At 44.4% G+C, this 27,042-nt stretch overlaps 5 protein-coding genes across 7 annotated transcripts; 3 read left to right on the top strand and 2 right to left on the bottom strand.

Annotated features, from left to right (window-relative positions):
- Nucleotides 1–1,375: 1,375 nt before the first annotated feature.
- Nucleotides 1,376–4,748, bottom strand: LOC310828931 (uncharacterized protein). Of its 3 annotated transcripts, none has more exons than XM_083707016.1 (2): nucleotides 4,706–4,748; nucleotides 1,376–3,101 (listed from the first exon to the last, which is right to left on the bottom strand). In XM_083707016.1, exons 1-2 carry the CDS (start codon nucleotides 4,736–4,738, stop codon nucleotides 2,109–2,111), a joined length of 1,026 nt encoding a protein of 341 aa, XP_083563142.1. In that variant the 5' UTR covers nucleotides 4,739–4,748; the 3' UTR covers nucleotides 1,376–2,108. The 3 variants fall into 3 exon arrangements, with proteins under 3 accessions (XP_083563142.1, XP_083563144.1, XP_083563143.1); XM_083707018.1 differs by lacking the exon at nucleotides 4,706–4,748 and adding an exon at nucleotides 4,570–4,705; XM_083707017.1 differs by lacking the exon at nucleotides 4,706–4,748 and adding an exon at nucleotides 4,561–4,693.
- Nucleotides 4,749–6,172: 1,424 nt separating this feature from the next.
- On the bottom strand, nucleotides 6,173–7,659 carry LOC310828990 (arylamine N-acetyltransferase, pineal gland isozyme NAT-10-like). The gene has a single exon (XM_083707124.1). It carries the CDS (start codon nucleotides 7,119–7,121, stop codon nucleotides 6,309–6,311), a length of 813 nt encoding a protein of 270 aa, XP_083563250.1. The 5' UTR covers nucleotides 7,122–7,659; the 3' UTR covers nucleotides 6,173–6,308.
- Nucleotides 7,660–9,756: 2,097 nt separating this feature from the next.
- LOC310830606 (olfactory receptor 2D2-like) lies at nucleotides 9,757–13,886 on the top strand. The gene is made up of 2 exons (XM_083710396.1): nucleotides 9,757–9,883; nucleotides 12,760–13,886. The coding sequence occupies exon 2, from the start codon at nucleotides 12,761–12,763 to the stop codon at nucleotides 13,724–13,726; it is 966 nt and encodes a 321-aa protein (XP_083566522.1). The 5' UTR covers nucleotides 9,757–9,883; nucleotide 12,760; the 3' UTR covers nucleotides 13,727–13,886.
- Nucleotides 13,887–18,643: 4,757 nt separating this feature from the next.
- On the top strand, nucleotides 18,644–19,588 carry LOC310830404 (olfactory receptor 2G3-like; the record flags this gene model as incomplete). The annotated part of the gene is made up of 1 exon (XM_083710190.1): nucleotides 18,644–19,588. The coding sequence occupies one exon, from the start codon at nucleotides 18,644–18,646 to the stop codon at nucleotides 19,586–19,588; it is 945 nt and encodes a 314-aa protein (XP_083566316.1).
- A 4,941-nt stretch (nucleotides 19,589–24,529) lies between these two features.
- Nucleotides 24,530–25,549, top strand: LOC310830582 (olfactory receptor 2D2-like; the record flags this gene model as incomplete). Its single annotated transcript, XM_083710363.1, has 1 exon — nucleotides 24,530–25,549. One exon carries the CDS (start codon nucleotides 24,530–24,532, stop codon nucleotides 25,547–25,549), a length of 1,020 nt encoding a protein of 339 aa, XP_083566489.1.
- Between the last annotated feature and the right edge of the window lie 1,493 nt (nucleotides 25,550–27,042).

Here is a 27,042-nt window from a genome sequence, read left to right as displayed (position 1 = left end):
TGGGTTATTTGTGGGGCATAGGAATTCATTCATATTTGTGGGGCATAGGAATTCATTCATATTTTCCCCCAAAATATAGTCCGGCCCCCCACAAGGTCTGAGGGACAGTGTTGTAAAGACAAGGAAAGTTTGTGCGTAGGCGGGTGGGAAGCGGAGTTTGGGTCAGGGAGGAGGGTTCTTTGAAGGACGGCCTCTGTTCCGACAGCTTCCATCCCAGGAGGAGATCTAGGGGGAGATCTGCTCCCCCTTCAGCAGATCTCCGCCTAGATCTTCTCCCCCTTCAGGATCTTGGCGTGAAGCGAAGCCGCGGAGCTGTCCGCGCCGAGCATAGGCGCAGGGGGGCGTGCAAAAAAGTTGGCCACCCCCCACGCCACACCTCCCATCTTTGGGCGCCGCCGGAGAGAGGTGGGGGGAGTCTACGTAGTTCGGCTTGGGGGTGGGGGGAGGGCGGCAAGTTGGTATGTGCCACTGCCCGGTTGTGTGTACGTGGGCAAATTCAGGTGGCAAATTCAAAAGTGCAGCGTCCCTTCGCAGCCACGCCCCTTCTGAGGTTATACAACCGGCTGAGATTATGCAATGATTATTAGGCATGTGTATTGCAACAAACGAGACAGAGCTCCACGCTGCCTTTCAGTTAGAGCTGTTATTTTCGGTGCAAATATACGGGTGAAAAACTTTGAGCTTCCTTTCGCATGTCTTAATTTGTGTTTTCACCGCGAAGTTCCACCATACGCAACAGAACTTTCACTCGATGCTCTTGAGAACGGAGCACTCCCTGTTTTGAGGGTTCCTGAGTACTTAGCTTTGGAGCATGCAGTGGGCATGCTAGGGTGCTGGAGACAGTGACCCTGCGGCAGAAATCCAAGGCTAGAATGGGGGCATAGAGGCTGGCTCAGTTTCCTCCAGTGAGCTTGAGGGCCCACACGAGTTCCTACCCACCCACTCCGGTCATCCTATATTTGCATCTATGCAATTAAAGTTGCATATGCAAACTTGTGTCGTGAAACAATACCTCAAGTGTTTTACATACCAAGCGACGTCCCCTTGTTTTAGCTTTAGAAATGTGCAACTCAAAGGCTGGAAGACAAGTCAGCCCCACACAATGCTCTGTAACACAGTCATAGACCACAAATTCATTCTTGTATGGTAAAACACCGGCATAGGGACAGTCCCCCCCTACCCCAATAAAAAAAAGAAAGCCACTGTCCCTTTCTCTGGTAGTTTTGCTATTCCAGGGTCCCTGGAGTTCATTTGACCCCTAGATGAGCTTGTAAACCAAGAAAATCTTTAATTAAAAAATACATTAAAAATAAATAAAGCTGTCAATCCCCAACCCAGATTCTTAGGAATGCATATGAAATAAAGCCAAGGAACATCAATATATAATCAGCATTTATTAATCATCATCACTAGGAATCATAAAACACAAAAAATAAGGAATACGGCTGTATTGTGGAATCATCAAATGCAGAGGTTCCTCACTGTCAAGGGAGGTGCACTCTGCACATGTCCATGTCATGTATTTCTGGGGCTCTGAGCTCCTAATTAATTTTTTTTGTGCTATTCCTCTAATTTTTTCTACGCCTGGGCCTTTTCCAACCCAATTTCAACCTATAGGTGTTTATTCACCCTCTGGATAAACCCGCCAACCCTATAGAGTCAGGCCTGTCACTCTGGACCACTCTGCTCTAATTCCCTGCATCAAGGCTGGAGGGGTGGGGAATCTATTTATTAAAACAACCACAGAAGGAATTCTCAATCTGTAGTGAGATTTGATGGGCCCTCTATTCAAGCAAGCATTAAAAGCATTTTATTAAGCTTTTGTACACACACACACACACACACACACACACAGCACCCCCAGGAATTCTTTCCAATCAGGGATGAGGAACCTTTAGCCTTCTAGATGTTGCTGGACTGCAACACCCATCAATCTTGACCACTGGCTGGGGTTGATGGGATTTGGTATCTACTAACATTGCGAAGGCCACAGGTTCCCCCATGCCTGGTTTGTTTATTTATTTAAGCATTTATCAGTTGGTAGTGTACAGAAATACATCTAAGGGGAAAAGGGTGGAAAGTAATGGGGAGCTGGAGCCAGCTGTTATTTAGGATGAAGAAGGCAGGGGGACCTTAGTCGGTGGGTCGCAGTCAAGAGTGACCTCAATATCCCTGCAAAACAAGATGACCTCCTTCCCTAGCCCTAGCTGATACTGCCACACATAGGCAACATCTTCAGGCTGTAGTATGAACTTCAGGGTTGTCTCCGCCTCACGGGCTTCCCCCCATTCCTCCTGCTCTGTGTTAAGGCCCACACCGCCATATTCGGTCGGTAACGCAAACTGGGCCTTGGCCAGCGCCATGGCGACGGAGCCTGGCTCAGGAGAATCTGGCAGGGCTGCTGCCACCCAGCTGCGCCCGACGTCAGCCAGCTTTTCTGTGGCGCAGCCCACTTTCCGGGACACTTCCTGTAACCTGGAGACAGGGATGTTGGAGTAGTTGTGGAAAATGTTCAGTAGTTCCCAGGCCTTGAATGCGTCCCCTTTGCTGAGGCCGAGACCTCCCGGCAAGAAATTGAGGACGCTGGGGTGGAAAGAAAAGGCTTCTCCGCTGAAGTTATCCCACAGCTGCCAGTAGAGGTAACTGCGATGGCTTCCCATCTTCTCGTTGGACCACTGATGGTGTCCTGGCTGCGCGTCTGGATCTGGTTCCCCTGTGGTCAAGTCCTTGACTGCCGTCATGGTGCCCGGGCTTAAGATTATGCCAAAGGAGCCACCAGAAACAACGAAATAATGTTGCCCAGCGCAGCAGCTGGGGTGCAGGCGGCGGGGCTCTCCGCTGGGCTCGGTGTGAAGGTTTGGGGTTTCCAGGAGTTTGTTGTCCCGGATGACATAGATGGTGTTGTGCCAACGGGAGCTGAAATAGTGTTCGCTGCCGCGCAGGGAAGGGTGCAAGGGCCAGAGCTCAGCGCAGGGTGAGGTTGGCAAACCGGAGACGAGCAGGTAGCAGTTCAGATCAGGGCGAAGAATCACATCTCCTGCCCTGGTGCTGAAAATGTGGACTTTGGGGACTTCCTTCTGCAGAACCATCGCAGTCAAGACCTTCAGGGGGCAGAGAAGGTAGAGAATGAGAAAGGAAGTGACTTCGTTTTTAGAAATACTACTACTACTAATAATAATAATAATTTATACCCAACCCCACTGTGGCTCCCAACAGAATTAATGATGTTGATGATAACAACAACAACAACAACAATACATCAGACATTAAAAACTTCCCTAAACAGGGCTGCCTTCAGATGTCTTCTAAAAGTTAGATAGTTGTTTATTTCCTTGTCATCTGATGGGAGGGCATTCCACAGGGTGGGCGCCACTACCGAGAAGGCCCTTTACCTGGTTCCCTGTAACCTCATGTCTCGCAGGGAGGGAACCGCCAGAAGGCCCTCGGAGCGAGACCTCAGTATCTGGGCTGAACGATGGGGGTGGAGACACTCCTTCAGGTATACTGGGCCAAGGCCATTTAGGGCGTTAAAGTTCAGCACCAACACTTTGAATTGTGCTTGGAAACGTACACCTCTCTCTGTCTTGATTAAATCTATTCCAACATAATTTATACAATTGGCCCACTTAGCTCAGTGCTGTCTACTCTGACAGGCAGGGGCCCTCCAGGGTTTCAGACAGGAAGTAACTCCCAACGCTTCCTGGAGATTCCAGGGATTGAACCCAGGACCTTAGACATACAAGGCCGGCGCTCCACCACTGAGCTACCATCTAAGATTGTGCTCCCTCCTTCTCACACACAGTCCTCCTGTTACAAAAGTTCTGAACTGCATCAGACTTTCACATGATGTGAGCAAATTCATCACCCAATAAACCAAAAATTTATTTGCATATTGGATGTTATACTAATGGCACAATGAGCAATCACCTCCAGGTTTGGTGTGTGTTGCAAAATTCCCATTAACAGCAAGCCAGCAGATCTGTCGCCTTGTAATCTAGTTTGCTCAATATGCATTTGAAATATCCACCTTTCCCTTCTGTGCAATGAAGAGTTCTGTGAAACCAGGAGGCCTGCATATTCCTTTTTCAGTTAAGACAGTCCAATAGAAAGATTTTGCCCACCTCCAATTCTTTGCAGACCAATACAGTACAGCCCACTAGGTACTTAACAGCCACACTTTCCTGCCACAGATTCATAGTTGGCATGAAATAAACCCCTCTATTGAGGACAATGCATATTTTATTTTGCCAATAAAGGGCTGAGTGCCCTCATTCAAAAAAAACAACACACTTTTTTTCATGGCAGGGCTTCTGTATGCCTCCAATGCAAGGCAGAAATTTAACAGGTGCAGCATTTGAAGACAAAGTGGTTGGGGAAAACATCACCTGTTCAGTTTTTGCCTGGCATGTAATTGTTTAAAACACAGGCAACCTCCTAGCAGCAAACCCTATGCAATCCTAGCCCCACCCATCTGACAATTATTCAGTATATTCTATAACACCCCCATCTCCCCTTCCTTTTCTATATTCCACCCCCTTTCCCTCCATTCCATATGCTCACAGCTCTTACGCCAGGCGAGTTGCAGTCGGAGAAATTCTGGGTTAATGCAAGTCAAAAAGGCTTGTTTATTTCTAAGGGCTTTGGCTCCTCCCCTCTCAAGTGACCCCGCCTCCCGAAGCCTCTCTATGCATGAACTCAAAGCTACCTCAGCATTTGTCTCCCGCAGATCGTCACTCATTCTTCCCTCCCCAACTACGAAGTGGTGACTCCCTATAGGCTGGCTCCAAGATTCCCCCTTTCCTCACCACCCAATTTTCTTGAGAATAAGGTGGACTTCCTTATCTGCTTCATTCATATGCCAGAGGGTTGCTATCAGAGTTTTGCACAGAGCTGGTCTGTTGTGACTCTGATGTGTGTGGTTTTCCCCTAAAAACTGATGCACCGCTCATTCCTCCCATCCCTGAGCCTTGTTGGTCTTCAGTGGGGACCTGCTAGTCTGGGGCTGATGCAGCAAATCTCTCCGTTTCTATTGGAACCCCAAACTTTACCTAGGAGTGTGTTAAGTTGTGGGTGAACATATCAGACGACATAGCAATTCTTCAAACAGCTCTTGTTTATTCACAGGCCAGAACAGAACAGAACTGAAGGGTTCAGCCAGCCTGCTTATATAGAGCTCCACTACAACGCAACTGTAACCACTTTCTGTAACTATCCAATCACTGAACGTCACTTTCAATCCCTATTTGCTTATGTGGACCTGAGTGAAAACTATCTACAGTATCCCCCCGCTGGCCCAGGGTGAGAACGTCAGTACATAACAGAGTGTGTTAAGAGGCATATGAACAATCTATAAATGGAACACACAAATTTCTAATGCAGGGAAATGGATAGTTTCAGATTATGACCAAGAGGAGGCGCAGGTTCAACAAGCCACTCAGTCACGCAACTCTCTGGTTGAACTTGGGCCAGCTAGGGTCTCTCAGCCAGGCCAACTTTGCAGGATCATGGCAAAAGAGAGGGGTGCTCCACCAAGCTCCCACCTGCAAGGATTCTATCATCAAGTTAGTCATCTGAGGGAAGAACTGTGTGTGGCAGCAACTGCCCTGTTCTGGATGTTGTTGCCTGCTGGGCTCTAGGGTCTGATCTGGGGCAGGGAAGAATATTTTTGAGGAGAAAATGTTCTTTATCAAGGGGAATCAGCCAGAACTGCCGCTGATGTTGGTTGCAGCTTTGAAAACTTGTGATCGAGTTTGCTTTCTCCCTCCCACTGCTTTTTTCCTCAGGTGTCATGTACGGTATTTTGAGACTGAGCCTGAGAGAAGGGACCATCTTAAAACTGATTTTTATAAGCAGCTCTATGAGCCTCTTTTGGCTAAAGGTCATGGGAAGCAGGTTTGTTGTGCAAGAACTCCAAACTGCACTACCTGTTGCAATAAATGTAAATCTGCCCTTATTCCCTTATGGGGGACACAAGAGCCCTTATAGAGTCCTTTGCAGGTTCTCTATCGGTCGGAGAAAGTAACAGAGGCCAACCAGAGAATATTGAGAAGCAAAGCAGATAGTAAACCTGATCTTTATTGAACCGTTGCAACAGGGTGCCCCCTTCACACGCAGGAGAAGGAGGAGGACCCAGAACCAAGGTGTGCCCGCCCTTATATATTTTAAATTCTTTGGAGATTAGAATGTTTGTGACGCTTCCATGACATCACGGCACTTAAACAATGGCTAGGAGCTGCACCCTGAGAAATTATTTACGAACCATCTTTTAGGCTATTATCTGGATTGGGAGCAATTTCCACCATCCCTCATTAAGCTTCCTCAAGAGGTGGCAGGATTTCTTCATCCTTTGGCTTGAAATCCCCGCTCAGATTGACCCCAAATTTCTCACGGAGCACCACTGGGATCTCGTTGCTCTGCAGGATGGTCTCTGTACGCTCCTCTCCCTTCTTGGAAATGAGACGCCAACCCATGTAGGTGAGGCGCCCGCCATTTTCTTTCTGCAGGGAGCAGAAGGATTTGCAAACGAATATGGAGCTGGGCGAAGTCTGGTGATACAGACACATGCCCGTAAAATCGTCCAGTTTCTTCTCCTCGAGGGTGAACTGATATAAGGGCCTCCCCTCCTTCCCAGAGACTTCTCGGCGTTCCAGCACCCAGATGTCCCCATGGAGGCCCAGCCAAAAGACGCCACCTTCCTGGACCTGCTCCACAGAGGCCTTCAGCTCTAATGGCTCTATGAAACCTTCACCAAAACCCACGTCACAGAGCAGCTGGCGCCCACCCAGCTGCACCAAAATCACCATGTGGTCCAACGGGGGGCCGTAGCAGCCGGTGAAACGGTTCCGGACACGCCCGGCCGCAGCTTTGGCATCAAATCCCAATGCCTGCAGCAGCCACAGGAAGAGGCCATTCAGCTCAAAACAGAAGCCACCTCGATGCTGCTGGACGATCTTGTTGTAGAGGGAGGAGACTTCCAGGACAATGGGCTCCCCGGAATGGATACTGAGGCTCTCGAAGGGCACGGAGAGGAGGTGGCACCGGTGGAGGCTGCACAGGGTCTCCAGAGAAGGCTGCATGGGGCCCTGGTACCCGATCCGTTGCAGGTAATGTCCAATGTCCATTCTGGACTGGACTCAGGAAGTAGATGAGGAAGGATGAGGAGGTAGATCGGGGTTCCTATTCTTTCTGCTCCCAGAGTTCACAGGTGGGAGACCTTTTCCACACAGAGGATTATATTGCCTTCCCTGCAACCTTCCACATGTGTAAGGTGGAAAAGCAAATGTGAGCAGAGCCAGAGATGGAAAGGGGCAGAATTTATTTCGCTGGCTGGTTTCTGCACACACTCCTCTCTCTGTGTGGCAGCCTCACATGCAAGAAAGAGGTATTAAGTAAGCAGAGTTCAAGTGCACATTCCAGCGAGGTAAAAACCCGGGGAGGATCCTCACCCCTGAGCTGCCATGAATGGATCTTCCGATTCTTCACATCCTGCTCCGAACCCCATTCCAAGCTCAGGGAACCCAGGAATCCTGGCTCTCACCACATTCCTGCTTGCTGGCCTGGTCTCAGCTCAACTTCTCTGGAAAAGCACCTCGGTATGCAAAAGCCAGCACTTGTTTAGCTATGTGGAAAGAGAGAGAGAAAGGAAATGAGGGATATCATGTGACCACACATTCACAAGCACACAGATACAGACAGAGCACCTCCCACTGCCTCCTGTTTCAACTCTCTGGCAGGATCTTAACCCTTGCTAGCCTTTCTCCAATTAAATCCTCTTTAGGAATTAAATCAAAAGTATAGCATAGCCATGAAAGTGGTGACTCTCTTTTTCTCTTTTTCTCTCTTTCTCACCCCACTCTCCACTTAAAATATTTTCCCCACTTCTGTTTCAGCCTTTAGATGAGTGTGGAATTAAATGCAGGCAATTAAGAAAACATACCTGAAAATGATTTACAGATGCTATTCAGCTCTGAGTAGACTTGTTAAAATGTATAAGACTGAATCAGATTATTGCTGGAGATGCAACGAGGCTGAGGGTACATTCTGTCATATGTGGTGGACTTGTAAAAGAGTATTGAGAAATAATTTATAATGATTTTTTTAAAAAATGTTTAAAAGTTGTTTCCCAAGAAAACCTGAGTCCTTTTTGTTGGGGATAATTCAGATGGAAATTCCCAGGTGTCAAAAAAGATTATTTATGTATGCCACTACTGCGGTCCGTGTTTTGTTAGTTCAAGAATGGAAAACAAACAACGAAGGCAACTTAAGCTGATGGAATATGCGCAGCTTGCAGACTTAACATATAGAATAAGAAAACAAGAAGAACATACGTTTAGAGAAGACTGGAAAATGTTTATTGAATATATGGGTGAAAATTGTGTACATTTGAAAACGTTGGCAGCATTAAGATAAATTCAACAGTGTAAATAAGTTTTGATGGATGTAATAATGGAATATTGAATGGTTTAGTTTATGTAAAATATGCAGGGATTTATGGTATGCAAAATGAACCATGGAAAGAGGAGAAGGGAAGTCACTGATATTTTAAGGTTGTTTAAATGAATATTCTAAATAGAAATATTCTAAAATAGAAAAACTTAATAAAAATATATAAAAAGAAAAGAAAAGAAAACATATTTCTATAATGCTTGATTGATGGTCTTCAATTTTAATTTTATGTGGTTTTTAATTATATACAGTACATGCATTTTTATGCCCACTTTACCACAATAGCTGCCATTTTGTACACAATACTTGGCTTCAGACCTGCTCCTGTAAAATTTGGAGGCTTGAAAATTATGACGGGTGGCTGTGTTTTGGTTTGCATATTGTTTCAGAAAGTTCAGATTTGGTAGGTTTGCCTTCAGCGTGAGCTGAATCAAAATTCTCCACTATCCCTACTCATGGCTAATTAAGCTTCTTTGGCCATGGGTGCATCTAATCTTTGCCACAGTTGCATCATCTTTCAAATACGTCCTGAGCATAAAAAGCACCATTCCCAGATGACAAAGGCAGAAGTCACACACAGGGGGATTTAAGTGCAATAATTGGTTGTTTATAATCCAGATGGAAATAGGGGAATGGTCTTTGGGGGCAAGTTGATGGATCCCGCATGGAGCAGAACTAGAAAGTTTATTATCGCACCGAGCTCTTAAATAGATGAGAGTAATACATTAGGCAAGGAGCCATGGAAAGAAAGCGTTCATTCTGTACTAAATTCATGGGTCAACAATGGGCCAGTAGAATCCATGACTGGAAACAGACGGTGGTCTCCATCCCTTTAGAAGGCTTTAAGAACTCGTCATAGAGATATCTTGAAGGAGCTTGAAGCTTAGTGAATCCTGGCAGTGCTCGGCGACATTCTCCAAGGTGCAAGGTGTGGTGGTCTCAGGTGGGCTGATCCGAACGCAGAACTTGAATGAAATAAAACAGTGCAGTGACTGCCTCTTGATCCTTACATTTGATCACCTCTCTCTGTTATATGTCTGCTTCTCTTCTATGCCACCCTTCTCACAAAAATGGTTAAAAGTAAAATTAGTTTTGTGGCTAATGTCCAGGGCTGCGCAACCACTATACCTTAAAGAATTCTGGGCGCCACAGTTTACACCCCACAGAGCAACAATTCCATTAGCAGAATTCGAAGGGGGGAAATGTGCTTCGTAGTCTAAGGCACCACTTTTGAGGATTCCAGCCCATCCTTCTTTAGAGCATTTCAAACTGTTGAGTCCATTGTATCTCCATCATGGGTGGGAAGACACATCTCACAAGTTTTGCTCTCTAGTGTGAGGGATGCAATTGTCTTGCAAGGAACTGGGGTTGATCTGAAGTGGCAGCTTTTCAAACTGTGTGCTGGAAGAACCCTGCAGTTCTTGAGAAGCATTGCGAGGTGTGTGTGTCTATTCATGGGAACATCTGTCAACAGCAGATGAGGTTCCCTGAAAATGAGATCTCCCAACAATGCTGCTGATCCTCACCTTGCAATGTGTCATGTGCATTCTTGGTTATACCCTCAGGTCATGGGTGGAAAGGGGTAGCGGTGAGGCCCGAATGGGTCTGCTCAGTGTGCCTGGCATGAAGAGGGTGTGCACCTGAGAGCAGGCATCTTCAGCCCTTTCAGACTCATTTTTAACCCCAATATGCACTTGGGAACAGATTTCTAAGTCATTTACCATATACCTGCATGGTAGTAATGCTCGAATCACCACAGGGGATTGAACCCAGGGACCTTTTGCACGTAAATCAGAGCTACAGCTTTTCGTCACATCAATGTAGGAAATACAAGTCCAAAGTAGGAAGGATTCCTTGAAGGTCTCATTTCAAGCAACATCTGATGGGATTCTTATTGAGTGTAAAAAGTGGAGAGTAGAATCTTCTTGGATCTAGCCCCCTCCTCCATACTGCTGTGCAGCACACCAGCCCTCCATATGTGTGGCTTGTGAGACTCACGTGATCCCTTTACAGTGGGATCCAGGAGGAACCAGGATCGGTAAATCAGGTCTTTAATGTGTACTAGAAATCCACACCCAATCCAGACAGTTGCTATTGAAGCGTCCTTTGGTTACTGCTTATTCCCTGCAAGTCTTACTATCTAAGGCAGGGTTATACAGGGAGGGAGCCACCTAATACCTGAGGCAGGAAAAGCCAATATGGTGCCTCCAGATAGTGTTGAACCACAGCTCCCACCATTCCTGACCACTGGCCATGCTAGCTGGGGCTGATGGGAGTTGTAGTCTTGACAACATCTGGAGGGGATAACACTGGCTATCCCTAAGTTAAAGGGTCACCTTAGAAGTTGTTCCCAGTTTGATTAAACATGTTCTTAGGCTCACACCTAGGTCCCTGAGGAACAAGAAGTTCCAGAGGTCCATTGCTTAGACCAGGTTAAGTTTCCTGCGAAAATAGATCACTGAAGGCTTATGGGATTGAGTAATGATTGTGTTTATTTACAGAGTGAACTTATTTACAGCTTGAACTGTCCAACAGCACATCCCAACTAGAGAAGCAGTCAACACTCCTAAATACACTTTCCAAAGGTTACAGAGCCTTAAATGAATTTCTCCTGGGTTGCTTCCACTTGGCCTGTTGAGCATTTGTCCTGATTTGTTTGCACAAAGTTTGCAGGGAGGTTAAATGGCCACAGCTATTTATTGAGCATTCGATCCGTCTTGTCCGCGGGATGTTTGCATCAAGAAACCACATGTTTCTCCCTTCACTTCCCTGTTTGCAAAAAGTCCATTTTGCAGTGAAGCAGCTTTGCTGCACTGGTGATAAATCATCTTTAAGTGAACAACCTGAATTTGCCAGAAACGGCAATGGCCTGGGAATGCCCTCAGTCTCACTTCCCCATTCAAACAGCTGTTTCTTTAAAGAGAGAGAGAGAGAGAGAGAGAGAGAGAGAGACCTAGATTATGCCACCCTTTCGACTATGTCATACTTGAAAGGGGAACATATGCCTTTATGTTCCATTCAGGAGATTTGGGGAAGTCCTTGCTATTGAGATCAATCACCAGCAGCTTCCCTAGCAACAGATGTACTTGGCAACTTGGCAACATACAATTAACAAAGTTCCATCTGGCTGTGTTATACATCTGCTGTCCAGATGCCCAGTCTTACAACAATACCTTTTCCTCCCCTGTAGAACCTTACTCTAGAAATAAGCATCAGGTGGTGGGGCGGCAGGGGCGGGGAAAATACCCCACAGCCCTACAGATTTGCAGCATATCCTATGATGGGCACTGCTGGGCTAGCTCCCATGACGTCAACTAAACATTCACGGCTTCCTTGCTCGGGAGCAGTTCTGCAATTTAACGAATGCCTCTGGCTTTCTCCCGCTGCTCTAAATTAACATGGTAAGGAAGTTCAGTTGACTTTAACTGATTTGTTTGTCTGCCATAGAAGCTGCAAAACCTGGAAATGCTAGATTCACATCATGGATGAAGAACCTTCCCTTATGGAGAAGGACCATGACTCCATGTGCTTTGCATGCAGAAGTTCCCAGGCTCAATCCCACCTCTTTTGGGCAGGAGAGCTGTTGTCAGTCACTGCAGGCAGCACTGAGTTAGATGGACCCAAACTCTGATTCGGTGTAACACAGCTTCCCGTGTCCCTGTAACTTCTGTTAACTATAAAAGCCCATATTTTTATCTCAGCTTGATTAAATGATCTGCCCTATTGGAACCACACATGGTCATGGATTTGGGGGTGGAATCGTTGCTTTCCGAATTCTACACACATCATAAAAGTCCTAACTTCCGATGCTGAGTGGTTTCTGTGGAATTTCAAATTTCACTTCAAGCCGTCACTGCTTCCTGTGGGAGTGAGTTCTGTAGTTTAACTAAGGGCTTGTCTGCACTTACCCCTGGGAAAGCCTGCTGCTTACCACTGTCAAGCGGGTTTTGCACCAGACTGATGTTTGCTCTAATTCAGCACTAAATAGTGGGTTTCCCACGGGGAAGCAGCAGGGCAAATGGAAAACTGCTTGGACCCAGGGCCCCCAAAGCACGGGACAAATGAAAAACCACTAAGGACAAGCAGAAGTGTAGATGAGCCCTATGCATTGCATGAAGAAGTACTTTTATCTGTCCTGGATCCTCCAACATTCAGCTTCCTTGGACGTCCAGAAGATCTAGAGTTATGAAAGATGGAATGTGGAGGGGCAAAATCAACCAAATACAACACAAATATACCAGCCAATCCTGTCCAGTTATGGCATCTGGGAACTTGTTAGTTAACCCCCTCCCCCCGTTCCTCTTTTCTCTGCAGGATGCAAGACAGAACATTACCTGGGAACTACACCATGATCACCCAGGTCTACCTGGTGGGACTCACCAGCCACCGGAGAACACAGCTTGCCCTCTTTGTGATTATCCTCGTTGCCTATCTGATCTCCATGGCGAGCAACCTCCTCATCATCCTGCTGGTCCAAATGGACTTCCGCCTCCATACCCCAATGTACTTCTTCCTCTCCAACCTCTCACTCTTGGAGATGTGCTTCACCAGCACCGTCGTGCCCCAGATGTTGGCTCACCTGCTCGCCGGAGATGGGAGGCTTTCGTTTGGGCGCTGCGCCTTCCAGATGTACATGGCCTGCTCTCTGGGTTGCACCGAAGGCCTCTTGCTGGGAGCCATGGCCTACGACCGTTACATGGCGATCTGCTGCCCCCTGGTGTATGCTGTAGCCATGAGCCGGGCACGCTGTTTGATGCTGGCGGCCATCTCGTGGGTAGGAGCCTTCCTTCTCTCTGGGCTCATCACAGCTTTTATCATGCAGCTCCCATTCTGCGGCCCCAATGAGATCAACCATTTCAACTGCGAGTTTGTCATGGTGATAAGGCTGGGATGCACTGACACGAGCTTCACAGAGGCCATCATCTTAGGGGTGGGGGTTTTCATACTAATTGTCCCTCTGGTCACCATCTTGATCTCTTACGGACTCATCATGGCGACTGTTGTGCGCATGAGCTCGGGTGAGAGCCGGAGCAAGGCTTTCTCCACGTGTGCCTCCCACCTGATGGTGGTCACCATGTTTTATGGCTGCCTCATTGGCCTGTACATGAGGCCTCGGTCAGGGACAGACCCCAGCCATGACAAACACGTTTCCATCTTTTATGTTGTCATCACCCCTCTCCTCAACCCGATCATCTACACGTTGCGGAATAAGGATGTCCATGCCGCAGTGGCTAAAGTCTTCAGGATAGAGCTGATAAACACAAGGCCTGAGTGGTCTTGAGAGGCAGCATTGTGTTTAGCAAACTGTGGTTGTCCAAACAAATCTATGATGTTGAAGGATGAACAGGACGGAGTGGGAGAACTCACTGAAGCTCATAGATTTATAGGACCTCAGAAAATCTGATAGAAAGTATCTCTTGATCTTCTATATTTAGCAATGACAGGATAATTCAAGGACCTGAGGGGAGGAGCAGGGATTGGGGTGGTGATGGTGAGAGTTGCACAAAGAGCTGCCTACCATTTAGTTTCTGGTGTTCCAATTGGGGTGGGTCCTTTCATTCCAGACTAGCACCAAAGGGCTTCTTAAGAACTGACCTGCCTTAAGCAGAGAAAAGAACTGGCTTTCAAAAGAAGCAGCAGAAGAAGAAGTTCCTAGTTGGAATCATGTCTTTACCATTGTATTATATATGTTATTTATTCTCTCTCTCTTTTAAATGTAATGTGTTTTGTGATGTTTGCCTGAAACACAGGCAAACTTTAGAATGCACCTTTTTTTCAATGGTTTTTATTGGATTTTACATTATATTTAACACAATTTTCCAGTAGTTTTAAATTATTTTACAATTCCACCACATATGAAAAAATGTACCTTCCTTTTCTTTACATTTCCAACACTTATTAGAGCTTGTTCTATACATATTTGCCATTTGTACAGGTGTAATATACAATCAGTACATCATCTTCATATAATTCTCTTTTAACAATATACAGTCAGTAAATAGTTCTTCCCAGTAAATAGTAAATAGTTTTTAGGTTTTTTTAGTCAGTAAATAGTTTCCCCCAGTCTTCCATTTGTATGTTGTGTCCTATATCTTGTGCCCATTTAATCATTACAGATTTAACCTCTTCATCTTTGGCCTCCCATTCTAACAATAGATTATACATTTTCTTTAAGAGTTTATTATTATCATTTACAATTTCTCTTTGGAATCTTGATATGGTATAGCCAAATCCTTTCTTTTTGTCATTTAATTGACAATGTTGCAGCCAATCATAAACATATTCTCTTATCTGACCATAATCCTTAAGTTTTAATTTGCCTTCTCTTTCTACCAAAAGCTGTCAGTATGTAGGCCATTTTCCTTCTATATTTGTCCTTTTAATTGAAATTACTTCTGTGGGGGCCACCCACCATGGCACATTTTTTGTTCTAATAGGTCTTTATATATTTCCCATACTTTAATTAATGATCACCTAATTGTATGATTATGAAATCCTTTATGTACCTTCCCTTTATTATACCATAAATATGCATGCCATCCAAACTTTAGAATGCACCTGGTACTGGCTGCAGGCCAGAATAATGTTTGGCAAGTTATGCTCCTTTGTTGCTGGAAGGTTCTCGCAATTTTCCTAAATTAACCTCTCGAGACCCAAGATATTGAGGTAACTAGCAACAAACTGATAATGATCCAGAGGTAAACTCCAAAGAGATGAAAGCAATCCCTATGGTGTGCATCCACACTCTTCATTGTCTTACTGACCCTCAGAGCTTTGGCAAGTTCTAGGGGGAGAAAGCAAAACCCAATCTGTTGTTTATCTTCTTTTGATAAGAATAGACAAGAATGGTTGCTTTGAAAGCTTTATAGATTTGCTTGGTAGCACTTATGTCAAGGTGGTTGAAGAACCAGCACTTAGTGACAGTGTACTAGCATTGCATCCGAAATATCTCCAATATCTATAGTTAAAGGACCTGCATGAACAAACCTGAAAGGGCATCTATATGAGGCTCCAGAAAGCAAGATCCATAGAGCTAGACACAAAGGGCTTTTTAACTAAGAGTAAACTCAGGGCTTTTCCCCCCCAGCCAGAACTCACCTGAACTCAGTTCTGGCACCTCTTGGGTGGACACCATTGCCATTATAAGAGAACAAGGAAGGTGTTTATAGTGAGTTCCAGCACCTCATTTTCTAGAAAAATAGCACTGAGTAAACTAGCTCCAATCCCTATACTATACTATACTATACTATACTATACTATACTATACTAGCATCCAGGGACTTCACTGGAAGATGCCAGGCATGATAATTTCCTTCTAAACTCTTCCTAACTGAGAATATAATGGGCAAAAATAACCAGCTAAGATGTCCATTTCTAACCAATACTACAATGGCTTATTGTGTCTGTGCCCATGCAAAGTCTATAATTAGTTCTGGATGATATTCGGACCTGGACATTTCACAGCTTGGAAAAGCTACAGGGTTCCAGATTTCAACTTCAAGGAAGAAGCCATTAGACATTTGACAATGAAGACCCTGCCTTGGGTGCGGAGCTTTCCAAAACTGTGTAGAGAAACATTCCATCAGCTGCCCTCATTTGAAACACAGGTTTTCTCCTGAAGTCACTGACAGTCTCTAGGAACCTTCTGTATGATTTCCCAACATTTTGCATTAGAGAACTGCCTTAATTAATCCAACTCCTAATGCACACCTTCCTATAAGGCAGTGCCACGCAGGAACCCGTCAAGCAGGAACATTTTGGAGAGGCGCAAAGGTAAGATGATATTCTGTGATAAGGATGTTAGACAGGTGCTCTAACCCACCCATTTTGCACTTCCCCAACCAATTTCCTTTAAAATTTGTAGTTTTCCGAATTCTGTTCATTCTCACCTTCCAGTCACTGACACTGTGGGATTTGCTATTTTGAAAAGTTACAGATTTTAACACATTTGGTCACATATGCGGAATATCAGCAATTCTGCCTCTTCCCTTTTAATTTGTTTCTAGTTTCTTGCCTGATGTATCTAATCCTCCCCAGGGAAGCTTAGGAAAGACCAGTTCTGTTGGTCCACAGCAGGGATGGAGTACCTTTGACCCTCTCAACATTGTTGAATTTCAAAGTCCATCAGCCTCAATATGCATGCTCAATGGCCAAGGAGTTGTAGTTCAGTAAGGTCTGGAGGACCAAAGACTCCCCACACCTGGTCTACAGTAAAACCTGGCTGTACACAGTGCTGATTGTGATGTGGGAGAGTGTGGAGAAGAGAAAAGAGAACCTCCTATTGGCATAACTGCAATGTTTAGTTTCAGTGTAGATCTTAAATATATATTGTGTAGCTAAACCTGCTTGGTATCCTGTCCAAGTTGACAAGTTGCCTCATTGGTGTTTTTGGTGTTTTTTTAAAGGCAATATTTTATATTCTATAGATTTCAGGTCTTTTGACATGTCCCTCAGCACCTCTTTTCAATCCAGCCATTGTTGCCTTCTCTGGTGGGTTAAACCCTTATATCTCATGCTGTGCACACACCTGTCCATTCAACAGTTGCCATGAACAGGGAGTCCTGTTAAAGTTCATTTCCTTTTTGCTCAAAACATTTGCTCCTGAGACGCATCTGGAGAGACAATGCCAAAATTGATTTAAATGGCTTCCTACCACAGCTTCATGGGACGTGGGTGGCGCTGTGGGCAAAAGCCTCAGCGCCTAGGGCTTGCCGATCGAAAGGTCGACGGTTCAAATCCCCACGGCGGGGTGCGCTCCCGTTGCTTGGTCCCAGCGCCTGCCAACCTAGCAGTTCGAAAGCACCCCCGGGTGCAAGTAGATAAATAGGGACCGCTTACTGGTGGGAAGGTAAACGGTGTTTCCGTGTGCTGCACTGGCTCGCCAGATGCAGCTTTGTCGCGCTGGCCACGTGACCCGGAAGTGTCTCCGGACAGCGCTGGCCCCCAGCCTCTAGAGTGAGGTGAGCGCACAACCCTAGAATCTGTCAAAACTGGCCTGTACGGGCAGGGGTACCTTTACCTTTACCACAGCTTAGAAACCTGGGCAGAACTATTGCAGATATTAATACTGTGAAGTTTGAAATGACTGGATCCATAAAAAACTGGGTTCTTTTGGAATGAAACATTGTCCAGACCCATTAAAATATTATTCAAAATTTACTTGCAGAACATTCTTCAAAAACAGAACAAAAGCATAAACGATACGTCCATACAATATCTTGTGCTGTCCAGCGCAGGCTCAGCATCTTAGAAATTAAGCAAACTTATAATCAAAGCTGACAAATATAGCTCTGTTTCTCACACACAGGCTCCATGGCCTGCATCCCAGCCCCCAAGACTGTGTGCCCTTGGAGAGCAAAGAATCCGGCCACCACCCTTCCAAGATGGTGAATTGGCAACTCAATAGCCTCATCACATGATCAAAGGTTGCATTCAGTTTAGAGAACAACCAACAGTTAGGTAATTATCAACCCATTAAAAAATTCAGAGACCACTTAGAAAACTACTGTGGAAAAACCACAATGTTAGCAATACACATCTCGCCATTCTCCATGTTAAACCTTTGTTTACACACATAGGCATTCCCATTTCAGCATCAGTTAAACAACTATACTTAACAAAAGCATCCAGAAATAGCCCTGTTTGTCATGGGGTCTCTTGCTGCTGGAGGTTCCCCAATCCTGGTTTAAGAATTGCATATTAATGAAGTAAACGTGGCAAAGGCAGTTTCCTTGCCATTTTCTGCTTCTTGGCTTGTAAGGTGAGAAGCAGATGGAGCTGTTGTCTCTCTCTAGCTGGGGCTTGTATGGTCTGCAGGCACACTAGACCTTGCTGAAGCCAAGAAAGTCTGGGTCAGGCCTGTGCCTGCATGAGTGATCACATGTTCCATCACCTTGGGCTGAATAATGGAAGAAAGGCAGGTTATAAATGGAACAATTGAAATAAGCAGGGCTTATGTGCTTTGAGATAAAACCTTCCAGAAGTTGTAGTTCCAGCCAGCCTAGCAAATGGTCAGGGGTGTTGGGAGTTGTAGTCCATCAGTATCTTGCTGCTGAGATGATTATGCAAAGTTGATTGGTTTGGGATTTGTTCTAGTGTTGCAGGAAGTGAAACATCACCTGTTTTTAAAGTTGTCCCATTCCCAGAGAACATCTCTGGTTTCTCAATGTTGCCCTTTCTCTTCAGGCAGGAGACTGGAATGGGGTTGGCGAACCTCACCACTATCACAGAGTTCATCTTGGTGGGACTAACCAGTCACCGCAAGACACAGATTCTACTCTTTGTGGTCATCCTCATAATCTACTCCCTCACCATTATGGGGAACCTGGTGATCATTATGCTTGTGTGGGCTGACTCTTCCCTCCACACACCCATGTACTTCTTTCTAATACAGCTGTCAGGCCTGGAGATCTGTTACGTCACCAGCACCTTGCCTAAAATGTTAGTTCACCTCCTTTCCGGCAATGGGACCATCTCCTTTGCCCATTGTGCTATCCAGATGTACATTGCACTGGGCATGGGCGGCACGGAATGCCTTCTCCTAGCTGCTATGGCCTATGACCGCTACCTGGCCATCTGTCACCCCCTGCTGTACACCACTGCCATGGGCAGGTGGCGTCAATTGGAGCTTGCCTTAGTCTGCTGGATGGGTGGCTTCCTCCTGGGTTCAATAAACGTGGCCTGCACCTTCAGGCTCCCCTTTTGCGGTCCAAACCGCATCAACCACTTCTTCTGTGAGCTGCCCGTGGTGCTGAAACTTGCATGTGCCGACACGCACATTACACAAGCCATTCTTTTTGTTGCATCTGTGCTGGCCCTGCTAATCCCCGTTTCTGTTGTCCTAACGTCTTATGGACTCATTCTCTCCTCAGTGTTGCGAATGCGGTCAACTGCCCGACGGCACAAGGCCTTCTCCACCTGTGCCTCTCACCTGGTGGTGGTCACCTTGTTCTATGGCACTGTCATGTCTATGTACATGATCCCCCAGTCAGGGTCAGCTCCTGACCGGGACAAGCAAATTGCAGTCTTTTATGTTGTGGTCACTCCCTTGCTCAACCCCATCATTTATACTCTGCGGAATAAGGACGTTCATGGGGCAGCAGCCAAGGTGCTTGGAAGATGGAGCTTTGAGCAGCGAAACTAAATGTTGCCTGTGATATGAATGGGGTGGCTCAAGTGTTGGTATTCACCACATAGTTACACAAAGAGGTGGCAGATATTTCTCCCTCCCCCATCCCCTAAGCAGTGGTTAGATCTTTCTTAACATCTCTCGGTTATGATAAAATGGGCCAAAGATTTTAGATATAATATACAAATGGATGATTGGATTAAATTATGGAATGAAAATATGAAATTTACTGCATGTACAGCGTTAAAAGAGAATATAATGAAAATGATGTATAGATGGTACATTACACCAGTGAAACTTGCAAAAATGTATAAAACATGTAAAAAATGTTGGAAATGTAAAGAAAAGGATGGCACTTTTTATCATATGTGGTGGGAATGTAAAAAAGTGAAGAGCTTCTGGGAACTGGTTTATAATGAACTGAAAAAAATGTTGAAATATACATTTGTTAAGAAACCAGAGGCCTTTCTTTTAGGAATTATAGGAAATGAAATAAATAGAAAAGATTGTAAACTTTTCCAATATGCAGTAACAGCGGCGAGAATACTACTGGCCCAGAACTGGAAACAAGAACAATACCAACAATAGAGGAGTGGAGAACAAAGTTGATGGACTATGCAGAACTGGACAAATTGACAGGGAAGATCAGATATCTACGAGATCAAAAGTTTATCGAGGACTGGAGAAAGTTAGTGGACTATTGGGAAGATATAAGTGATAGAGAAACAACGTTAGTGGCATTTAAAGAAGCTCTGTAAAAGTCAAAGAGATATTGCAAAAAAAAAAAAAAACAGCAACAGGTTTTAAATGGTTTTTTGAAAGGCAATAGTGAATTTAAGAACTGTGTACTTAAAAATCAAATTTGGATGATTGTCAGAGAGGCTGAGGGAAGTCCAAAATTGGAAAATTTGTTAAAGTTGAAAATGTGATATGTTATATATTTTTTTCTGTGGAAACTAATAAAAAATTATTTTAAAAAAATAGATCTTTCTTAACATCTCACATTGATTTTAAATCAATTAAACTGAATTAGCTCCTCCAAATTTTGAGTGGTCCCCTTATGGGGACTTCTATCCATGGAATTTGAATTTTTATTCTCCAGTGATGTGAGCAATTCATATATCTAAATATGTTATGGGAATTCTCTATGGAAATTCCACCCATTATGTCCTTTTGATTTTGGTATGTGATATCAAATCCATTCTGATTGTTGTAATTTTATTTTATAACCTTCAAATTTGGCAAAATAATTTAAATAAATTTAAAGCAATTTCAAATGGCTTACCAGGATCCTTTAGTATTAATACATCATTTTCACATACACTTCCACCCCTAGAGTTTTCTGTTCTTTTCTAATTGCTTCTGCAGGTGGATTTGGTGAGAAGCCAGACAGTACCGGAAACCATGAGAATCCTTGCTTTGTGCCTCACAAACATAGCTCCAACTGAGAATTGTAGAATTGCAGAGTTGGGAGGGTCGCAAAAGGCTCATTTAGTCTGCAATGCAGGAATTATAGCTAAAGAATGTCCATGCAACCTATGTCTGAAAACCATCAATGAAGGATAGTCCACAACCTTACTTCTCTGATAGTACCTTATTAATGCAGATTGTAGCAGTTAGATCAGAATAAATCAGCTTAACCCACAAGATTAAGAACTGTAGAATTCAGAACACTTACACTATCAGCATTCTAAATTGTGCAAGGAGACTTTGCTCATGGAACAAGCTCCATGGTGAAGACCTTTGGACTCCAACATGTAGCAGGTGGTGGGACCAGGCAATGGGGAGTGATGGTGGCGTGGGGGACGACACAGGATCAGCCAATAAAGAAATACCAAAATTCTTAAATAAACACCAAAATTAATACAGTAGATACAGCCATGGACGCGAGTTTTACCTTTGTACAATAAGTTAATTTCTACACATGCTAGTGTGCCTCTCTATATCCTATTAGGCTATCTGAAGTTATGATTTTTTATTATGTTTTAATCATTGTTGCTCTGTAATGTGTTTTTGGGACACGGGTGGTGCTGTGGGTTAAGCCACAGAGCCTAGGACTTGCCAATCAAAAGGTCGGCGGTTTGAATCCCCGTGACAGGGTGAGCTCCTGTTGCTCGATCCCTGCTCCTGCCAACCTAGCAGTTCGAAAGCACGTCAAGTGCAAGTAGATAAATAGGTACCACTCTGGTGGGAAGGTAAATGGTGTTTCCGTGTACTGCTCTGGTTCACCAGAAGTGGCTTAGTCATGCTGGCCCCATGACCTGGAAGCTGTACGCTGGCTCCCTTGGCCAATAAAGCGAGATGAGCGCCGCAACCCCAGAGTCAGCCACGACTGGACCTAATGGTCAGGGGTCCCTTTACCTTTACTTTTACATTCTTCACTGTCATCAATAAACTGTTGGCTATGAAAGGCTACAGCTTCTACTCTGCATCAGAAGTCCCTGGTTCAATCCCATATATTTTCAGCTGTGCCTGGGAACGTTCCTATTCTGAAATTCTGGAGAGCTGCCGACGCTCAGCGTAGACTTGATCTAGATGGACCATTGGTCTAACTCACTATAAGACAGGTCCCCATGTTCCTACGAGAATACCTTGCATCATAAAAGCTAAATAAAAGGTAAAACCTATGGATGTGCATTTAGATATACCCAGTTTGCATGCATTCAAATAATAGAATGAGGAATATACCAGTATTTTGTTTTGTTTTTTAGATTAGAATGCATAGAACTCTATGTTGAATCCAGCATGGACTTGTCTTTCCATATTTCTATGCCAAGAGCTTGAATCCCCATGAGGTTCAGGAAATAAACAACTATTAATGGCTCAGAGAAAGGCACCAAGGGAGTCCCTGTGGTGTAGCTGATTCATCTTAATGAATCTCAAGCAACAGAAAAACAATGCAAAAAATCCTAGAGACAATAAGAACGATGCTGTGCTGTCTAGCTTTTAATGTCGGGATTAGGCAGGCAGTCAGGCAAGCCAGGTTGTGGTGAACCTCACCTTAGAAGGCATTGAAACTTGGTTGGAGAATCATCCACAGTCTGGTAAAGCAAGCAAGACCTTTGTCTGTGGTCCCTGGCATCTCCAGTTAAAGGATCCCAGTTCATAGGACAGGGAAGGACAACCACCTGATGTCCTGCCAACATACACACAGCTTTCTCTTCAGGATGGGAGGCAGGGAGAAGATGAATTTTCCTGTTTGAGATGACTCTAGATGTTCACAGCACTGATTGGACTTTGTATCAGTCATAGATCAACCTGCCCCACTTGCGCAGAACAGGGAGGCACAGCACTGATTGGTTGGGCCATGTGTTGACCAACCAATTTGATTCTTTAAAAGTGGGAGAAATCTTTAACAAACAAGCGCTAAATAAGGCCAGAAGATTGCGTGTGTGAGAGAGACAGAGAGCAAGAGAGTGAGAAAATTCTGTGGCCCAGCAGGAAAGCCAGTTGGAGAGAGGAAACAGCTTTAATTTAGGAGCCAATTGTCAGCACAGGAGCAAAAGCAGGAAGAAGCAGATTTTGGCAGAAGGCAAGAATGCACACAGTGGCTCCTGTTCTTTTTCAGTCTGTACCTAGCATTATCTAGGAAAATCTACCTCCTTCTTGTTCATAATTCTGGGAGGAAGTAAACCGCAAGACATTAGTCTACTGAGTACCCTGCAGCAAGCAGTTTTTCAAAGCAGCTCTTCCTCAGTGGAAGCCCCTTAGGGAGAGGTAGAGCAGGTTTTTCCTTGAGATCACTGAAAGTTCATTTGGTTGTTCAACGTCTCACATGAGAAAGCTGATTGGAACCCACTCAGCTATAATTCACAGTTGCACAAGAATGAAAAACTCCTTTGAGGTTGCTGAGGAGCAACAAAGTGAAGTGCAAAGGTAAGATCATATTCTTCAACTTGGAATTGGGATTTTGCCTGTGTGTGAATGTTGTGCATATCTATCTATCATCTCTATCTATCATCTATCTCTCTGCTAAAATTTATCCCCATATCAATAACTAAAATTAAAATGAATGTGTGGCAATGTATGATAAATAATAAAATGTGAGAACAGAAAAACACACACCACACAATAAAATTTGGTTAGAAATCTGGACAAAGAAAGCAGTACTACCAGCTTTAAGGAAGTAAGTAATGATCCATACCTCTCAAAATCACTGTTTTGCCACAGTCATATTTGATCCATCATTTGATAAAAAGAAAATGGTCACAGTCAGGAATTGACAAAGTTGTCTATCAAACTGACGACACCCAAGTAAAGAGGGTTGACTGGATGAGGCGAAAAATTACAGATATAAGACCTGTGTAATCATGCTTTACTTATCTTAACCCTGATTGCACATTATGGGTGAAATTCAATTAACTTTTATTCTGAGTACCTATATTGATATTAATGAACATGGCCAAGTTAGGCTCATGGGTTTCCATAGGACAACAAAAACTAAAACAGCACCAATGTTTGGCTGTTAACTCAATGTGAACTCATGATTTAGACTATATCATGGGTAGGCAAAGTAAGGCCCGGGGGCCGGATCTGGCCCAATCGCCTTCTAAATCCGGCCTGCGGATGGTCTGGGAATCAGCATGTTTTTACATGAGTAAAATGTGTCCTTTTATTTAAAATGCATCTCTGGGTTATTTGTGGGGCATAGGAATTCGTTCTCCCCCCCAAAAAAATATAGTCCAGCCCCCCACAAGGTCTGAGGGACAGTGGACCGGCCTCCTGCTGAAAAGGTTTGCCGACCTCTGATATTTATAAACCAAGCTTTGCATGAACCTGGTTTAAGCATTGCATGTTAATTGGTTGACACAATTTTATTGCCTTGGAAGGTGACAAGCAGATGGAGCATGTGTCACCCAATTCATGCCTTGTAGAAAGTTTTGCGTTTATTTGAAATGAGACAAGTATGCACACACGGGGTTGGATTGGTTGGTTTGGGGATTAACTGACATTGTGATGTGTAACACATGGCTTGCCTTAGACTCATTGTTGCCCTTTCTCTGTAGGAAAGAGGTTAGAATGGGGGACGAGAACTTTACTTCGATCAAATATTTTGTATTGGTGGGACTGTCAAATGACCGAAGGACACAGATTCTACTCTTTGTGGTGGTCTTCATCATCTACTCTCTCACCGTTATGGGGAACCTGGTGATCATCATCCTTGTCCGACTTGACTCTTCCCTCCACACACCCATGTATTTCTTCCTGACACACCTGTCAAGCCTGGAGATCTGCTTTGTCACCAGCACTTTGCCCCAGATGCTGGCTCACCTCCTGTCTGGAAACGGAGTCATTTCTTTCACCCACTGCACTCTTCAGATGTATATTTCGTTGTCCCTAGGTGGTACTGAATGCCTTCTTCTCAGTGCCATGGCCTATGACCGCTACTTGGCTATCTGCCACCCTCTATTATATGCTAGCATCATGGGCTGGGGGCGCCAAGTCCTGCTTACTTCACTCTGTTGGGCAGGTGGCTTCCTCCTAGGTTCTATAAATGCAGGTAGCACTGTTCGCCTCCCCTTCTGTGGCCCCAACCGCATCAACCACTTCTTTTGTGAGTTGCCGGTAGTGCTGAAGCTTTCATGTGCTGACACGCACCTCACAGAGGCTTTCATATTTGTGGCATCCGTACTATTGCTTATAATTCCTCTGACGATTATCCTTATATCCTATGGGCTTGTTCTCTCCTCAGTGTTGCAAATGAGATCAACCACTGGACTGCGCAAGGCCTTCTCCACATGTGGCTCCCACCTGATCGTGGTCACCTTGTTCTATAGCACCGTCATCTCTATGTACATGATTCCACGGTCGGGTTCAACTTCTGATCGTGACAAGAAAATTGCTGTCTTTTACATTGTGGTCACCCCTTTGCTTAATCCTATCATTTATACTCTGCGAAACAAGGACATTCATGGTGCAGCAGCCAAGGCGCTGAGAAGACTGGCTATTTTGCAAGAGTTGAGAGTTGCCTACTAGTATGAATAATGTGCAAATGTTGCCCAAACATTATGTGTGTTGTAGCTAAAAGCGCTGGCAGCATTAAGATAAATTCAACAGTGTACACAAGTTTTGATGGATGCAATAATGGAATACTGAATGGTATCGTTTTTGTAAAATATGCAGGGATTTATGATATGTAAAATGAGCCATGGAAAGAGAAGGGAAGTCATTGACATAAGGATGTAAAATGAGTACAGTGGTACCTCGGGTTACATACACTTCAGGTTACATACGCTTCAGGTTACAAACTCCACTAAGCCAGAAATAGTACCTCGGGTTAAGAACTTTGCTTCAGGATGAGAACAGAAATCGTGCTGCAGCGGTGCGGCAGCAGCGGGAGGCCCCATTAGCTAATGTGGTGCTTCAGGTTAAGAACAGGTTAAGAACAGGTTAGGAACGGACCTCCAGAACAAATTAAGTACTTAACCCGAGGTACCACTGTATTTTAAATTGTAAAATAGAAAGCTTAATAAACTTATATACAAAACCCCCAACATTTCACTTGTTGTTGTTGTTGGCTTGCATTGTCTTTTTTCCAATTTATTTATTTTTTCATTTTCCAAATTATTACAAATTAAACCAAATTAAATTATTTAAATATTTTTTTAAAAAAACCCTGTTCCAAACATATGACCATCATCTCCTTGCATAGCCACATCATTTCTTATTTAGAGTCCAGTTGACATCCTTCACTTGCCATTAAACCATTCTTCCAGTTGGTCGCTTTTTTGCCTTACAGACAGCACCTCTGTTACATCTTATGTGTAGTCCTTCATATACATTATTTTCATATACATTATTCTTTGCAGACAATGTCACATTCCATTCCTCCCGCTGTTTACAGACTAGTGTATGAGCTGCATCCATAAATAACTGACAGAGTGAATATCCAAACTCCATCATGAAAATTTCACTCTGGAGTTCTTCCTCAGCAAACAAGATCTTTCCTCAAATTCAATCTCTTTGCCAGATCTGTTCAGCAGCAGTTCATACTTTTTAAACAGTATTTCTCCAACAGCACGCCTAGTCCATTCAGCCTCAGTTGAAGGGGGAGGGCATAGTAAAACCTTGTTAAATTCATTGTTGAGCATAAATCAAAAGCCTTCCCCCTCTTCTCTGAAGTAAGAAACAGAATAACAAGGGAGGACAGGAAAAAGGAGACCATTTGAAAACCATAAGAAAGCACAAAAGCACCTTGTCCCCCCCGTCCTTTCCCATCTGTTGTAAGGATTCTCAAGCTTCAAGGAAAACATTCAGATACCTTCAAGGAGCCAAACCCAGTCCTTTTAGCAGTTGACTGATTGCAGCCTATTAGCATATGTTGGATCAGGAGCGCCTCTTGATTAATGCCAATTGTCCAAATTATGGAGCAACCAACCACAAATCATGACAGAGACGGAAGCTCATCCATGGGAGGGACACACTCCCAGGTCACACCCGCTCTGCCTTTCAAGGTGGCAGACACAGGC

Source organism: Podarcis gaigeae (genome assembly GCF_964106915.1).
Source record: "Podarcis gaigeae genome assembly, chromosome: 13".
In the NCBI taxonomy this organism is placed as follows: domain Eukaryota; kingdom Metazoa; phylum Chordata; class Lepidosauria; order Squamata; family Lacertidae; genus Podarcis; species Podarcis gaigeae.
The sequence above is the reverse complement of the archived record's forward strand: the minus strand, read 5'-3'. Positions and strand labels throughout refer to the sequence as shown.